The following is an 18,469-nucleotide window of genomic DNA, read 5'->3' on the forward strand; positions in this document are numbered from 1 at the left end:
AGGAGGTGGTGAGCCCATCAACAATGACCTAGACACTATATCAGGATAAGACTTGCAGTCTCCACCCTGCTGCCCCAGCACCAACAATAGGGGGTGCTGATGCCCATGTTAGGAGAACTGCCCCATGGAATAGCTATGCAACAGTCTGACATAACCTGACAATATCATATTTTAGATATCGCACTCCTCAATCATTGCCACATGGTATGGCTTGTGCTATCAGCACATCATATATTGGCAGATGACTCAAAGGCTTCATGGCGTTAGGTCCAAGGAAAGAGGGGGGGGGGAGAGAGGTTTGCATTGAGGCAATACATGTATGCGATATCTTCAAAAAAAGGGGGTTTAAGACAAAGGATGTCGGCATGCCTGCTAATGGATAATCATACTCCAGCCTGAACTGGAGTATTGTGTCAACCTCTGGGGTGCCATGCTTAAGGAATGATACAAATATTTACGAGTATAGTTCCAATTATGAGGAACTTCAGTTAAATGGAAAGATTGCAAAGGCTGGGATGTATTCCTTGGAGATAAGAAGGTTGAGAGGAGTTTTGATGGACTGTTCCAAATCATAAGGTGGCTACATAGAGCAGACAGAGGGAAACCGTCCCCGCTGGTGGAAGAGCCAAGAACCAGAGGACATATTTAAGGTGATTGGCTAAGACTAAAGTAAATATGAGGAAAAATGTTTCAAGAAACTAGTGGTTACAATCTGGCATTAAAGATTCAACCATTGCCTTAAAAAGGAAATTGGATGAGCACCTGAAAAGAAAAGACGTCCAGGGCTGCAGGGCAAGGGTAAAGGAATGAAACCCGAATTAACTGGTTTTGCAGAATTCTGGCATGGGCTCAATGGGCTGAACGACCATCTTCTATGCTGCAACCATTCTAAGAAGAATCTGAAGTTATGAGTAGGCATAGCCAATACACCTAACCTGCACATCTTTGGACTGTGGGAGGAAACCAGAGCACCCGGAGGAAACCCACGCAGACACAGGGAGAACTTGCAGACTCCGCACAGACAGTGACCCAAGCCAGGATTTGAACCTGGGACCTTGGAGCTGTGAAGCTACTATGCTACCATGGTACTCTACTCACTCCTCCCAACCAATTAACCTTTCACCATATGCTGATCACGTTTTTCTACGATACTATGGTTGGCCGCATGCATTATTTTACAGACAAACGGTTGGAGTGCTCCAGGATGATGACTTAATGACTGTTTTCCAGTTATTACAACTCAAAGCGACCCCAAATTCTACACCTTAAAAGGAAGGCAAAGTCATGACAAACCATTTCAGGCTACATTGACTGCTGCTTTACTTCCCCAAATCAAGGAAATTTGGCAGGGAGGCTTATTGCAGCCTTTATGCCCACATCTAGATTTTCCAGCCCCGATGTCAAGAAGGAATGAGGTCCATTGCCCCCTTTCCCACCTTGCTCCATGCAAATGATAAATGGATAGGTTTGGCCTCGAAACCTGCATGAATTCTTTCCACACCACCGCTGACAGCACTAACTTCAGGGATAACCACAAAAGGGGTGGTGGTACTTAATTTTGCAACGATAGGGATATCATGTATGTGCATTTTGAAGAGAGAGGGCTCAGAAGCTGGAGCTTCTAACGCTTCTCAAATTCATGGGTGATACGAGGTTTTAGGCTCCAATCTTGTCAGGAGGATAAAAATACAATATGACCCCACTCCATTCTTTAAAATCATCCTGCTCCTATTCTGGTGCAGCACTGCCACATGTCCTTCCCTTAGCAGTTGCAAGCTCCTCATTGATCATGGGGATTCTGCTGTGAATCTACCTTGAATAGTTAATTACTGAATTGTTATAATACCGTCTCAGGAAACAGGATGAGGATTATGGTAGTCAAGCAGCAAAGTCCCATTCTGATCTTTGTGCATTCCGCAGTGGTTGTTGCACATGTGAACAACGGAACTCTACTGCCAGCAGCAGTGGGACACCCTGCAATCACCATCACCATTTTCACTTTTGTTATGGCTTCAATGAAATGAAAATCGCTTATTGTCACGAGTAGGCTTCAATGAAGTTACTGTGAAAAACTCCTTGTCGCCACATTCCGGCGCCTGTCCGGGGAGGCTGGTGCGGGAAACGAACCGTGCTGCTGGCCTGCTTGGTCTGCTTTAAAAGCCAGCGATTTAGCCTAGTAAGCTAAACCAGCCAATTTCACACCAGTGTATAGGATGGTAAAGTGAACAGGGCTCCCTGCCAAGTATTAACAGAACCCCTCAGAGCAGAAATTTCAAGATTTAAATGTCAGATATCCGTAACTGGAAACGACTAACAAAGAGCAGGTTGCAACTTTCTATTGCATTGTAATGTTATTTCTTTGAGGGTCACAGGGGTGGGGGTTGGTGATGGTGGAAAGAGAAGTTTCTTTCAAGATATATTTTGAGGAAGTACTGCTCAGTTTAGTTGCTGTTTTGTGGAGGCTGGAGCTATGTAAACGGATGACGCTTTTTTTTCTGTGTCGAGCATTTTCTGCATTTTAGGAAATATTTTACGTGGAGACTAGGAAAGTATCTTGCACGTACTTTAAGAGAAAATATGCCTAGGTTTTACCGAGAGTTACATCTAAAGCTTAAATTCATGTTTTAATTAATTTTCCTATATCTGTACTTGCTTTCCTGATAGATCTCAGTGGTTTGTGTAGGATTAATCCACTGATGAGGTAACAGTGCCAAGAACAGTCCTTTCTAAACATCCAACCCAACAAAACATGTGGAAGAAATATTGGCACTTATGGTTTTAAGAAGTGGATTGTCTGCTTCTGAGGATCACAGGCATCTTCGAAGGTCACATTTTGGTCTCTCGTTGGATAGGGAATCCTTTGGCTCCCATATATATTATTAAGCAATCTGTTTTTTTTCCTATCCAACCAACTCCAAGAAATCATCCAAGAAAATGCCTGAACACTTATGTGAAACCTTTTCATGAAGAAATGATGTACCTCATTAATGTGATGAAACAAGCTTTCAAAGAATGATGGATCAGAACTATTTAAAAATTACACCCAACAGTAAAACACCTCAAATTAGAACTGTAAAGTGTAATTTTCTTTTTAAATTAGTAAGTGTACATTTAAGGGGTGTAAACTAGTGCAGGGTTTATCAACCTTTTTCCCCCCGTGACCCTCTTTTGCCAAACGGCTGACATTCGGGACCCACACCGAAAAAAATTTGCGACCCACGTCAGCCGGCCTCCGCCACTTTCGCTTACCTTTAACATGATAGATGAGCCTGCTTAGTCTTTACAATCTCACTCCAATCTAGTTCACTGGAGGAGAGGGCAATGCGTATATCAGGTGCATAGACATCCGGTTCCTTTGTGCGGCATTCATCTTTGCGAGAACATAAAATCCAACCTTGCATATGTCGGTCATTGTGAAGGGCAATAGCAACAAAATGCTTGTTTTACTCAGCACTGGATACTCCTCAGAGATGCTACTCCAGAATGCTGACAACGTCATGGACTTGAGGCATGTTTTTAATGTGCTGTCACAGGTCAGGCACAGAAATTCAGTCTCCTCATTTGGAGTCAGCTGTAAGTTAATAATTGACTCTGGGGTCTCAAATTCAAAGGGATCTTTCACCCATCTCTTCTCTTTCAAAATCTGAAACTTCTCCTCTGGAAAGGAGCAATAAAAACTGTTGAATTGCGCAGCCAGATTCGATTGAATAAGGTTTGCCAGTCAATTGACAGTTCCCTTACTAACATTGTTTTATTTGATGTGTCGTAATACTGGAGGGAAAATGTAGTAGTTTTGCCTTTGCACTCACTTTCAATGATTTTTGGAAAGCATCTATTTCTTCACAGTGCTAAAAGAAATCATCATCCTTCCCTTGCAATTTGAGGTTCAGTTTGTTTAGAATTGTAAAGATGTGTGCAAGGCAAGACAGTTAGTGCCCAAGTTTCATCAGCAAATGAATCAGCCAGAAGGGACGAGGAAGAAAGCTTAGATTTACACCTCAGTTCGCAAACTCTGCCAAGCATCCGACCCCATGACAGCCAGCATAATCTCGGTGTAGAAAAATAAATGCATGTGCTCGGTTCCCATTTCGGACTAGAGCCTCAAAAAGCCTGGTATTGAGTGCACTGCATTTAATGAAATTCACAACTTTCAGAATTCCTTTCAATGCCAATGTCTCATGATGAATAAAGCAATGATTCCAAACAACATTCTGACCTGCTGCCTCCTTAATAATAACAATAATAATAATCTTTTATTGTCACAAGTGTGAAGTTACTGTGAAAAGCCCCTAGTCGCCACATTCCGGTGCCTGTTCGGGTAAGCTAGTACGGGAATTGAACCCGCGCTGCTGGCCTTGTTCTGCATTACAAACCAGCTGTCTAGCCCACTGAGCTAAACCAGCCTTAATTCTTATTATAATTCCAGTTTTTCCCAGTCATGTTGGCTGCCTGATTGCTTGCTATCTGAGTCATTAAATGGTTTCAAGAAGGAGATACGATACATTTCTGATTTTAAAAAAAACAGGTTAAATGGATATGGTCAACATATGGGGAGGTGGATTTGAGATCAGGAAGAGATCAGCCATGATCTGATTTAATGGTGGAGCAGGCTCGAAGGGCTGAATTGCCTACTTCTGCTCCTAATTCCTATGTTCCTATTCCTCTGCAAGAACCCAGCCGAGTCCGCACTTTCCAACCACGTAACTATTTAATACTTCAAAACTCTGTGCACCAATTGTACTGGTTGTTAATGTCAGCCAGCACAGCAAGTCCTCAACAAATTAATTGTGCCAAATGTACCTAATGTAAATTAGCAAGGTTGCACAATCTGAAACATCTGTACTTTCATCCAGTTGTATTGAGAACTCCTGTGCTGACTATAAACGAGAAATAAGCTGGACTTCTAAATTCTCAGTAATATCATAAATTCGGTGAGCCACTGTGTTGACACCAAGTGGGATGCATTTCAGTTTTTCAGCTGACCTTTGCTGCAGGAGGTCGGTTGGCTCAGTTAACTGGATGGCTGGTTTGAGATATGGAGCAATGCTAACAGCGTGGGTCCAATTCCCATACCAGCTGAGGTTATTCATGAAGGCCCCGCCTTCTCAACCATGCCCATATGGAGCGATGCAACAGCGTGGGTTCAATTCCCATACCAGCTGAGGTTATTCATGAAGTCCCCGCTTTCTCAACCATGCCCATATGGAGCGATGCAACAGCGTGGGTTCAATTCCCATACCAGCTGAGGTTATTCATGAAGGCTCCTCCTTCTCAATCTTGCCCCTCACCCGAGGGCAGCACAGTAGCACAGTGGTTAGCATTGTTGCTTCACAGCACCAGGGACCCGGTTCAATTCTCGGCTTGGGTCACTGTCTGTGAGGAGGCTGCACGTTCTCCCCCTGTCTGCACATACATATGGGCTTTGCATCCTGATTTGCATTGACACAAATTACAGCCATCCCTCAAGAAATCATCTTCATACTGCTTTGTTCCCTATTAAGTTTTTTCTTTGTAGGAAATGTTAGGCTGTTCATCAGGAACTCTGTACAGAGCTAACACTAACACTGCTCTGTCCTGCTGTGGACTCTCCTGTGCAACTCTTTCCATCAGATTTAGATGCAAGATTCTGGCCAGTAGGTACACAGCCTATTTGTGACTCTGGCCATCTCTTTCTTGAAACAAAACAATCTTCATAGTCCTCTTGCCTTGCTTACTAGCGGCTAGAAAATGAAAGAGGCTCTCCTCTGTGATTTCATGCCAAAAGCACGTAAGTACAGGGTGCTTGGCATCAAGTATACATGTAGGGCCTGTGACCTGCTCACTTCTGCCACTAATGGCTGGAAGACTGGCTCATTTTCATTTAAAAGCCGATAGCGGTCATCATTCTCAATTTAAAAGCCGGTAGGGACCATTGGGCGCTTCTCCCGCGATTGGGATCACGGTGGGAAAGCTGCAACCAATCGTTCCACGACTCTCCCGGCACCCACCTGTGACTCACCCACGGGTTGCAATCCACATTTTGAAAAACCTGACCTGGAGCAACAGACTCACAGCTGGACTTACTAACAAGCTTTCAGATAGAATGCCGCATTTCTCAAAAGAACACCATTACTGATTCTATCCACAGTGGAACCTAACATGGGAATTTTCAACAATGCTCCCTTGACGAATTATCAAATAAAACTGAAAGTTTTAGAAAACATTTTCTCATTAACAGGATAGGAAGAAGGTGAAATTGTTCACTATGAACCATTGTTTACGCAGAGTCCATGAATTGTTTTAAAAGGAAATTTGTTGCTTTGAAAGGTGTAAATAAATGGCCTGTGAACTTGTAAGAGAGTGAAATTGAGTGTGATGGGTTTTGTATAGTGCATACATCATGGGTCAGGCCCATTTTTGTGCTGTAAAATTTGATAATTCTCAGAATAAAATGCATTTTGAGTTATTTTCAAAATATCGACAAGAAACTTGAGATAGAAATATTCTCTTTTGATTTCTAATGTTGAAACAAAAATGGAGAATTCCAATTTAGGTTCACACCAATATTTTGCTGAAAAACACCATTACATAAACACAAATTCTTACACTGGCAACTGGAGGAGAATACACTAGCTTTCAATGACGAACAGAAAATCAATGCACAAACAGTACTGATCTCATTACAAGTAGTAATGGAAAATAATAAGCCTCAATTTTTCTTTAAATACTCCTGTAAAAGGCAGGTTGCAGCCTTTGCCGGGGTGGATTAAATTTAATCAAACTGAAAACACTTTTCATGGCCTTTGCTAACAGGAATGTCAGCAGAAGTTCAAAACTGCTTCCTGTAAATCAGTAGCGTGAAAGAAAGATGACAAGTCTGTGAAAACAAAAGGGCTCAGTTATTGAACTCAGGAAAGGCCAACCCTGAAGTGGTTCATTCAAACAGGGGACATGCTAGAAGAGACCATCAGAAAGAAACCCAACTAGGGATCGGGTGCAACCTCCGGGGGAGAAAAAGGTTTTAAAGGTTACAAAATGTAATCAACAAACCTTCTGTTAGACACCATCCACAAATAAAACAATGGAGTTGTCGCTTGTACAAAAATTAGGACAATTTAATCTGTCAGACTGCTGGCTCCAGGCTGTGAGTTTATCAGCCTTCTGGTGCTTTTTATAGTTTGTGCACGCGTGCTCTACATGAATGTTGTACGTGACAATATGCTCCACCATGGAAAAACGACATCACTCAATCTCAACTTGAGACTCAACAAGGCTGAGCATAGTGGTTTATTACACAAATAAAACAATGCATCTGAGTTGTTGTAGGAAAAGTTAAATGGCACTTTAAGGATATTAGCAACATATTTTCTTACCTCCAGATGTTCCAAAATATATGGAGGGTTGGTCATCCCAAGCCTCAGCATTGCTCCTTCAGGAATTACTTCCACCAGTTTCCAAAGCAATGTTGGAAGGTCTGTCCCGATGTCCCTTCCATAAGCCCCTGTATCTTCGCTAGTCAGCCATATTTCACAGACACCTTCTGTTTGAGGAAAATTAAATGAGAAAATTAAAAATCTTCGAAATTCACTTTGTCTATGTTCATCTACAAAGTGCAGAGTTCAGTGCCAACTGGTATATAGCTCCAGTTATTAAGTTGTAACCTTTTAGTGTTCTTTTTTGATTATCACTGGGGTACGAAACACACCGAGATGCATCACCAATTTATAATGTGGCTGCGGGAAGTTTAAGTGAAGATTTTAAGTGAGTCAGAGCACTGAACTAAATCATTAAATCATTCAGCTGCTTTTCAGAAAGTCAATTTCACATGATTTCTTTAAAAAATTAACTATTACTGTCAATAATAATAAATACATTTTAAATTTTAGGAAGTTTAAAGTATAACCTAAACACAAGTCTATTTGCAACAAAACATTATGAAAACAACCCATTCTCTTTCACTCTTGTTTACAGAAAAATAGCTCTGCTCATTTGTACTTATTGAAATTTACCTCCCGATAGTTAAAAAGTCAGCTGCTCACAAATTATTGTAAATAGATTTACATTAAACTTGGTGAATTTCCACACATAAAATTGTTGCATTGTCTTATCATTAACCAACAAAACTAACCAAATTGTTGAAAACTTCAGTTACAATGTTTTATTGCCACAGCTCACAACTGCTGCAAACACCCAGCAAGATCTTTTTGAAAAACATCATTATTTTTCCATCTGAACAGTTGAACCATTTTCACCTTTATTTGGGTGGGGATCATGACGGAAAGTTACCCTCATGTTGTTAGGTGTTCTGTAAGGGAGGACTGTGAATAGAATGGAAACTGCACTCCTGTGGAAAACAACATTGAATTCTTAGAGCGGACTAGGTGGGGGCTGGAAGCCCCCTGTTGAGCTCAGGCTTTAAATTAAGTCAAATGAAGAGGAAACAGCTGTAACTGTAAATCATCAACAGGCAAGAGTTACTCAACTTCCATAAGAATATCAGAGAAAGTAATAGCTTATATTAGAAAAAAAAGCATTAAGCTTCACCAAACAGGTCAGAATGATTAAGGATGCACTCCACCAGAAGTGAAAAATAAGGATTACATCATATGTTGAACAACAACCTAACAAATGACCGGAATGAAACTGGAAAACATAAAAAATTATTTCATACAAAGAACAAAGAAAAGTACAGCACAAGAACAGGCCCTTCAGCCCTCCAAGCTTGCACCGATGATGCTGCCCATCTAACCTAAAACCTTCCACACTTCCGTGGTCCGTATCCCTCCATTCCCATCCTATTCAAGGCGCCCCTTAAACGTCACTATCGTACATGATTCCATCACCATCTCCAGCAGCGAGTTCCAGGCACCAACTACCCTCTATGTAAAAAATCTTCCTTTGCACATCTCCTCTAAACTTTGCCCCTCGCACTTTAAACCTATGTCCCCCAGTAATTGACTCTTCCACCCTGGGAAAAAGCTTCTGACTATCCACTCTGTTCATGCTCCTCATAATTTTGTAGATTTCTATCAGGTCGCCCCTCAACCTCCGTCATTCCAGTGAGAACAAACTGAGTTTATCCAACCTCTCCCCATAGCTAATGCCCTCCATACAAGGCAACACCCCGGTCAACTGTTCTGTACCCTCTCCAAAGCTTCCACATCTCCCTGGATTCCATATAGAGATTTGCTCTGCAGAATATCTAATGATACATAGTAATTGAGCTTCTACATGCTGTCTAGTTTAGTAACTTTCCCAGTGTTCAGATGAAAAATAGACAAAAAAACATAAATCGTAATCACAAGTCTGATTTTAAAGACTGCTCTGAGCACTCCCCATTCTGCCCTTGATGAAGTGAACAGGATAGCTTTGAGCTGGGTATGTGAATGCCATTACTTTTCATTGCAGTCAGTCTCTGTACTAGCATTCCCAGTAACTGTACCTATCTGGAAAGCGTTTTGTTCACAAAGGTAACTGTCTTTTTACAAAATATTGCATGTGGATATTGCAATTTGGGAAGTTATATAGCTGGAAGGAGCCCAAAGAATTATAGAGCGTACTATTAAAATGAATACAGTCCTTGCATTTGCAAATAACTGACTTTACTCTTTTTTTCCTGTTTTTATTATTTAGAACAATGTATCAGCGTTTAATAAATGAAATCAGATGGCTGGAGGCAGAATCCAACAGTGCAAGGGAGTTGCATGACAAAGGTAACACAAGTCGTTCATCAAGGTGTTTCAGTAATCCATCATTCATATGTGGTATGTTAGTAGAACTCCCTCACCCCACTGGCATCAATGATCATCTAAGCTAAATTACCTGACAAATCATTCAGACATCAAGAGTTCAACATGAAACAGAGGGAAGACCTGTGAATCATACAGAGATGAGGCTTGGTGAAAAATTGGTAAAAAGGTCATCGACCTCAGGAAGCGAAGTGACGTCAATGCCCCTGTCTGTATCACTGGTGCCGGGGTGGAGATGGATGACAGCTTCAAATTCCTAGGTATAAACATCACTAACAATCTTTCCTGGTCCACCCACGTCGACACGATGACCAAGAAAGCACAACAGCGCCTATACTTCCTCATGAAATTAAGGAAATTCGGCATGCCCACAATGACTCTTACCAATTTCTATAGATCTATCACAGAAAGCATCCCATCTGGCTGCATCACAGCTTGGCCCAAGACCATAAGAAACTACAGAGAGTCATGAACACACCCCAGTCTATCACGTGAACCTGCCCATTGATTCTGTTCTATACCTCCCGCTGCCTTGGGAAGACGGAAAGCATAATCAAAGACCCCTCCCGCCCGGGCTATTCTCTCTTCCAAACTCTTCTATTGGACAGAAGATACAAAAGTTTGAGAACACGCACCAATAGATTCAAAAATAGCTTCTTCCCCACTGTTAAAACATTCCTGAATAACCCTCTTAAGGTCTGAACTGACCTTATGGACTGCACTGATCTTCTGAAGCATCTTTTCTACAGTTGTGACGCTATATACCTTATATGTCACCCGCTGACTATGTTCATTTATTTTCATTATGTATCCTTATGAATTTATCGTTTGTTCTAAGTTTTCACGTATGGAATGATCTGCATGACTGTGCGCAGAGCAATACATTTCCCTGAACCTCGGTACATGTGACAATAAATCTAAATTTAATCTAATCTACTCTAAAAGATCAGGGATTAAAATCCAAAATAGTCACATAGAAGTACACAGATAATCAACACACCAACATTCACAGTGCCAGGGTCCCAAGTTTGATTTCGGCTTGGGTCACTGTCTGTGCGGAGTCTGCAAGTTCTCCCAGTGTCTGCGTGAGTTTCCTCCGGGTGCTCCGGTTTCCTCCCACAAGTCCCGAAAGACGTGCTGTCAGGTGAATTGGACATTCTGAATTCTCCCTCAGAGTACCCGAACAGGCGCAGGATTGTGGGGAATAGGGGATTTTCACAGTGACAATAATAAAGACTATTATTATTAGTGGTCTTTATTTAGTGATCAGCAACTAATGAATTATGGTAGTTGTTCATTTCACTTATGCTTGCCTCTCAACTTTCTAAGGAATCTCAAGCTAGAAATTTATATGGTTATAGGACTAAAACAGCTGATCTGGAACCTGTCCAAACACGGCAGAAAGCTATGCATCTCCTTAACTGATCAGAACAGTCAAAATTAAGAATCCTTACTGAGACATGCAGAGTCTGAAAAATAAGTTTCAATAGTTAACTTAATGTAAAAGCACGTACAAAAAATAAACAGAGGGGAAAATGGGATTAAGAGAGAGAGAAGGAGAAAGAAAAAGTTTTTTAAAACTTCTTTAATTTACATCATTAAAATGTGAAGGAATTGGACTTCATCTGCCCCCACACCAACCCCATCTCCACCTCCCATTTCCTTGCTATGTTTGCTACCCAATTATAATTTATCAAACGTGCCTCCCCCCCCATTCGCTCCTCTCCAAAAACACCCTCCTTACCTGCGAGGCCTTCCCCGCCCACACAAACCCTGAAATTATCCCGTTCACCTTACTAATATAGGGATTGGGGACAAAGGTGGGGAGAAGATGGTGAGAAATTACTTCTCTCAAAGGGTCATGAATCTGTGGAATTCACTACCCCAGAGTGCAGTGGATGCCGGACTTTGAGGAAATTTGAGGCGGCAGATTTTTAATTAGTAATGGGTTGAAAGGTTATGGAGAGCCTGCCTGGACCAGAGGGTTGGATCAATGAGAAGACTGGATAGGCAAGGGCTGTTTTCCTTGGAACAGTGGAATTTGAGAGAGGACCTGACAGAGGTGTTTAAGATTATGAGAGGAATAGATGGGATGGATAGGAAGGCACCTTTTCAGTTAGTAGAGGGGCCAATAACCAGGGTGCATCAATTTAAGATAAGAAGGCAGCGAGGAGAGTTGAGGAGAAACTTTTCACCCAGAGGGCGGTGGGGAGGAGTCTGGAATTCACTGCCTGAAAGGGTGGATGAGTCAGAAACTCTCGTAACATTGAAGAAATATTAACTTACGTTGTCATAACCTCCAGGGCTATAGGTCAAGTGCTGGGAAATGGGATTAGTGTAGTGACCAGTTGGACATGATGGGCTGAATCGTCTCTTTCTGTGCTGTAAACAGCTATGAATTTGCTTAGTACTATTTCCCTGTGATTGTAATTTTCCCAAGTTCCTCCTTCCCTTCAAATTCTTGATTTGTAACTATCTCTGAAATGTTACTTGGATCCTCTATGGTGAAGGCCAAAGCAAAGTACCCGTTCAATTAATGTCATCTCCTAATTTTACTATTTTTATTAATTCCTCAGATACACATTCACTTTAAAAAAAGAAATTCTTACGTAGGTATCTATAGAAATTCTTACAATCCATCTTTATATTTCCAGCAAGTTTTCTCTCATGCTTTATTTTTCCTTCCTTATTAATCTTCTAAAATCCAATAAAAGGCTTTGAACAAAACATAAAAGGTGCCTCAGATGGTCAAACATCAATTCTTTCCTGTCCTGCTAACTTCCTAATTTGAATTGTCAGAGTCTGCCACACAGCTGACAAGAGTTTAGTTTCCAGACCCTCTGAGTCCTCTAACCACAAACACCTGCCCCTCCTCTCTACTGACCTCTCTAAACACCGACCCCTCCTCATAAATGACCTCTCTAGATTGGCCTTCAATACACTTCCAATGTGGCTAATTCAAGCTTCTTCCCACTATCTCCAGAAGTTTTCAAAACCATCTGTTGAGGGACTGAGTGAAACGTTACTCCAAACCATTTTCAGCCGAAAGGACAATTGATCCAATAACTACTGCCCTTGCTTGTAGCATGCGTAATACATCTCTTACTCTGCAATTCAACCTGAGAGAGTCTATTCTTCAAAGCTGCCTGCTTTAATTCAATCACTACATACATTTAGGAGTCTTTTATGTTCTCTACTCTCATTTAAATTTCATGTGTTCCTTCCCTTTTCATCATTATTGCAGCAAATTGGATTGTACATTCATTGCAGAGCAACTGAGGTCAACAGCATAGAAAAGGCCCTTTAGCCCATCGCATCTGTGCCGGTCAAAAATAACCACCAATTATTCTAATCCCATTTAGCAGCACTTAGCCCATAACCTTCTTTGCCTTGTCATTGCAAGTACACATCTAAATACTTCTTAAATGCTATGAGGGTCCCTGCCTCCACCACCCATTCTGGCAGTGAGTTCCAGACTCCCACCATCCTCTGGGTGAGAAGCTTTTCCCTCACATTCCCGTCTAAACACAGTAACTTTTCACCGTAACTTCATTTCAGTGTGAATGTAAGCCTACTTATGACAATAATAAAGATTATTGTTATTCTAAACCTCCTGCCCCTTACTTTTAATCTATGTTCCATGGTCAATTATCAGTCCACCAAGGGGAAAAGTTTCTTCCCGTCTACTTCACCTATCTACGTCCCTCATAATTTTATACATCTCAATCATGTCTCCCCTCAGTCTCCTTTGCTCCAAGGAAAACAACCCAAGTTTATCTGACTAAAATTCTCCAGCCCAGGCATCATTCTGGTAAATCTCCTCTGCACCATTTCCAGTGCTACTATATCGTTCCTATAATGTGGATTCTAAAACTGCACACAATACTCTAGCTATGGCCTAACCAACATTTTATACAGTTCCAGCATAAAATCCCTTCTCTTAAACTCTATGCCTTGGCTAATAAAGACAAGTATACCAAATGTAGTCTTAATCACTTCATCCACCTTCCCTGTTACCTTAAGGGATAGGTGTACATGCACACCAAGGTCGCTCCTCTGATCCTCTTTGTTCTCTCAGGGCCCTGACATTCATCATGCATTCGCCTGCCTTGTTTGTCCTGCCCAAGTGCATCACCTCACACTTATCCGGATTGAATTCCATTTGCCAATGATCAATTCGTCTATATCCTCCTGTAATCTAAGGCTATCTTCCTCACTATTTACCACCCCACCAATTTTCATATCATCTGCGAATGTACTAATCAACCCTCCAACCTTCAAGCCTAAATAATTCATTCAAACCACAAACAGCAAGGGCCCCAACAATGATCCCTGCGGGACCCCATTGGACACAGGCTTCCCAGTTAGAAAACCACCTCTCGACCATTACTCGCTGCTTCCTGCTCCTCAGCCAATTATGGATCCAATTTTCCAAATTTCCTTGCATCCCATGGGTTCTTACCTTCGCTATCCGTCTCCCATGTGGGACCTTATCAAAGCCATGCTGAAGTCCAAGTAAACTATGTTAAATGCATTGCACTCATCTATACACCTGGTCACCTCTTCGGAAAATTCAATCAAGTTGGTCAGACATGACCTCCCTTTAACAAAACCATGCTGACTGTTCTTGGTTAACCCCTGCCTCTCCAAATACAGATTAATTCTGTCTCTCAAAATTGCTTCCAACAGTTACCCCACCACTGAGGCTACATTGACAGGCCTGTAGGTTCCTGGTTTATCCCTTCCTCCCTTCATGAATAACGGTGCCACATTGACTATCCTCCAGTTCTCCGGCACCTCTCCTGCACAAAAAAGGAGCAATCACATTGCTGGGAATGTTCAATAAAGTAGGGGGGGGTGTTGCATTGTTAATAAGGAATGAAGTTAAATCGGTAGCAAGGAGCGATATAGGATCAGAAGGCATAGAATCTCTGTGGGTAAAGTTGAGGAATCGCAAAGGTAAAAAAGAAAAGGCACATAAAAAAGGCAATATCACAATAATCAATATACAGGTGGATTGGGAAAATCAGGTTTGTAGTGGATCCCAAGAAAAGGAATTTGTGGAATGTCTAAGACATGGTTTTTGGAGCAGCTTGTGACAGAGCCTACGAGGGAACAGGCAACTCTGGATTTACTGATGTGTAATGAGGCAGACTTGATTAGGGAACTTAAGGTCAAGGAACCCTTGGGGAGCAGTGACCACAATATGATAGAATTTACCCTGCAGTTTGAGAGGGAGAAGCCACAATCAGATGTAACGGTATTATAATTAAATTAGGGTAACTACAAAGACATGAGGGTTAGAGCTGGCCAGAGTTGATTGGAAAAAAAGCCTTGCAGGGAAGACAGTGGAACAGCAATGGCAGGAGTTTTTGGGGGTTATTCGGGAGGCAGAACAGAAATTTATCCCAAAGAGGAAGAATCATGCTAAGGGGAGGACAAGGCATCCATGGCTGACGAGGGAAGTCAAGGACAGCATAAAAGCTAAAGAAAAAGCACACAAAGCGGTGAGGATTAGTGGGAAGCTAGAGGTTTGGGAAGCCTTTAAAAGCGAGCAGAGGACAACTAAAAAAGCAATAACGGGGAGACGATGAAGTATGAGTGCAAGCTAGCTAGTAATATAAAGGAAGATAGGAAGAGTTTTGTTCAATATATATATATATATATTAATATATATAAGAGAGAGGCAAAAATAGACACTGGACCACTGGAAAGTGTGGCTGGAGAAGTAATAATAGGAAACAAAGAAATGACAGCTCTAACCCTCATGTCTTTGTAGTTACCCTTATTTAATTATAATACCGTTACATCTGATTGCGGCTTCTCCCTCTCAAACTGCAGGCTAAATTCTATAATATTGTAGTCACTGCTCCCCAAGGGTTCCTTCACCTTAAGTAAATTGAATTAAAGTAACTGAATAGTTAGTTTGCATCATATTTTTCTCATCCCCATTCTCCTGCCTTCTCCCCATAATCCCTGATCCCCTTATTGATCAAAAACCTATATATCTCTGTTTTAAAGACACTCAGTGTCCCATTACACTCAGAACCCCATTACTTTACGGTGGAAGACGCCACTGGGATGCCAGAGCTCCAGAAGAACCAGGGGGCAGAGGTGAGTGCTGTGACCATTAATAAGGAGAAGGTTCTGGGGAAACTGAAAGGTCTGAAGGTGGATTAATCACCTGGACCAGATGGACTCCACCCCAGGGTTCTAAAAGAGATATCTTAGGAGATTGTGGAGGCATTGGTGATGATCTTTCAGGAATCACTGGAGGCAGGAAGGGTCCCAGGGGACTGGAAAATGGCTAATGTAACACCTTTGTTTAACAAGGGAGAGAGGCAGAAGACGGGAACCTATAGGACGGTTAGCCTGACTTCGGTCATTGATAACATTTTAGAGTCCATTATTAAAGGTGAGATCGCGGAGTACTTGGAAGTGCATCATAAAATAGGACTGAGTCAGTACGGCTTCGACAAGGGGCGGTCATGTCTGACAAATCTGTTAGAGTTCTTTGAGGAAGTAACAAGGAAGTTAGACAAAGGAGAACTAGTGGATGTGATTTATTTAGATTTCCAGAAGGCCTTTGACAAGGTACCGCATAGGAGACTGTCAAATTAGTTAAGAGCCCATGGTGTTTAGGGCAAGATCCTGGCATTGATAGAGGATTGGCTGACTGGCAGAAGGCAGAGAGTGGGGATAAAGGGGTCTTTTTCAGGATGGCAGCTGGTGACTAGTGGTGTACCTCAGGGGTTGGTGCTGGGACCACAACTTTTCACAATATACATTAATGATCTGGAGGAAGGAACTGAAGGCACGTTGCTACGTTTGCAGATGATACAAAGATCTGTCGAGGTGCAGGTAGTATTGAGGAAGCAGGCGGGCTTCAGAAGGACAGGCTAGGAGAGTGGGCAAAGACGTGGCAGATGGAATTCAATGTGGAAAAGTGTGAGGTTATGAGCTTTGGAAGGAGAAATGGAGGCATAGACTATTTTCTAAATGGGGAAATGCTTAGGAAATCAGAAGCACAAAGGGACTTGGGAATCCTTGTTCACGATTCTCTTACGGTTAACATGCAGATTCAGTCAGCAGTTAGGAAGGCAAATGCAATGTTAGCATTCATGTCAAGAGGGCTAGAATACAAGACCAGGGATGTACTTCTGAGGCTATATAAGGCTCTGGTCAGACCCCATTTGGAGTATTGTGAGCAGTTTTGGGCCCACTATCTAAGGAAGGATGTGCTGGCCTTGGAAAGGGTCCAGAGGAGATTCACAAGAATGATCCCTGGAATGAAAAGCTTGTCTTATGAGGAACGGTTGAGGACTCTGGGTCTGTACTCGTTGGAGTTTAGAAGGATGAGGGAGGATCTTATTGAAACTTACAGGATACTGCGAGGCCGGGATAGTGTGGACATGGAGAGAATGTTTCCACTTGTAGGAAAAACTAGAAGCAGAGGACACAATCTCAGACCAAAGGGACGATCCTTTAAAACTGAGATGAGGAGGAATTTCTTCAGCCAGAGGGTGGTGAATCTGTGGAACTCTCTGCCGCAGAAGGCTGTGGAGGCCAAATCACTGAGTGTCTTTAAAACAGAGATATATAGGTTTTTGATTCAATAAGGGGATCAGGGGTTATGGGGAGAAGGCAGGAGAATGGGGATGAGAAAAATATCAACCATGATTGAATGGAGGAGCAGACTCGTTGGGCCGAGTGATCTAATTCTGCTCCAATGTCTTCTGGTCTTATAGCCATCCCTAACAGTCCAAGAGAACAACAGATATGTAGGCAAATTTTAGAGAAGTGTAAAAGTAGTAGGGTCGTGACAGTGGGGGATTTCAACTTCCCTAACATTAGCTGGGTTAGTCATAGTGAGTGGTTTAGGACTTTATAAAGAGAGAAATTGAAAATTATTGCCTTCGCCCCTGCTATTTCATCCCTTGTCTGGGATATAGAACACACAGTGCAGAAGGAGGCCATTCAGCCCATCGAGTCTGCACCGACCCACTTAAGCCCTCACTTCCACCCTACCCCGTTACCCAAAAACCCCTCCTACCTTTTTGGACACTAAGGGCAATTTAGCATGACCAATCCACCTAACCTGCACAGCTTTGGACTGTGGGAGGAAACCGGAGCACCCGGAGGAAACCCACGCAGACATGGGGAGAACGTGCAGACTCCTCACAGACAGTGACCCAGCGGGGAATCGAACCTGGGACCCTGGCGCTGTGAAGCCACAGTGCTATCCCGTTGTGCTACCATGCTGCCCCAAATATATATTTAATCTGGCCCTGGAAATTAGTCTACTTTTAAGCCTGCCAGACCACTCAGAACCTCCTCTATGTTAATCTCTTTAATTTTATCACATTTTTCTCCCTGATTTCAAACCCACATTGTCCCTCTCACTAGTGAACACTGACACAAAGTATTCATTTAGAACCCGACCTATGTCCTTCGGCTCCAAAACACAAATTAGCACTGTGGCCCTACTCTTTCCCTCGTTATCCTTTTACCCTTAATGTACTTGTAAAACAATTTTAGATTTTTCTTTATTTTGCCTGCCAGTATCCTCTTGTGTCCCTCTTTGCTCTCCTAATTTCCTTTTCAAGTTCCCCCTTGCACATATTCTGTACATCTAGGACCTTCTACGTACTGGCTTAAAACATTTGCCTGGATGCATTTCAAGTATTCCACTCCCTCTAAACACCATGACGACCCCATTTAATGTTATTGAAGTTGAAATC

The 18,469-nt window shown here is 42.2% G+C and overlaps 1 protein-coding gene across 4 annotated transcripts in view; it reads right to left on the bottom strand.

Annotated features, from left to right (window-relative positions):
• The window catches only part of cdkal1 (CDK5 regulatory subunit associated protein 1-like 1), a 781,965-nt gene that overhangs the window by 406,623 nt on the left and 356,873 nt on the right, over positions 1-18,469 (bottom strand). For all 4 annotated transcript variants that reach the window (XR_005460641.1, XM_038796964.1, XM_038796963.1 and 1 more), the window contains one exon: positions 7,353-7,519. Coding sequence is in view for 3 of the 4 variants with exons in the window: in XM_038796964.1 (XP_038652892.1) it covers positions 7,353-7,519 (167 nt within the window). In the remaining variant the exon portion in view is untranslated. The remainder of the gene's footprint in view (positions 1-7,352; positions 7,520-18,469) is intronic.

This window comes from Scyliorhinus canicula, chromosome 5, assembly GCF_902713615.1.
Source record: "Scyliorhinus canicula chromosome 5, sScyCan1.1, whole genome shotgun sequence".
NCBI lineage: Eukaryota > Metazoa > Chordata > Chondrichthyes > Carcharhiniformes > Scyliorhinidae > Scyliorhinus > Scyliorhinus canicula.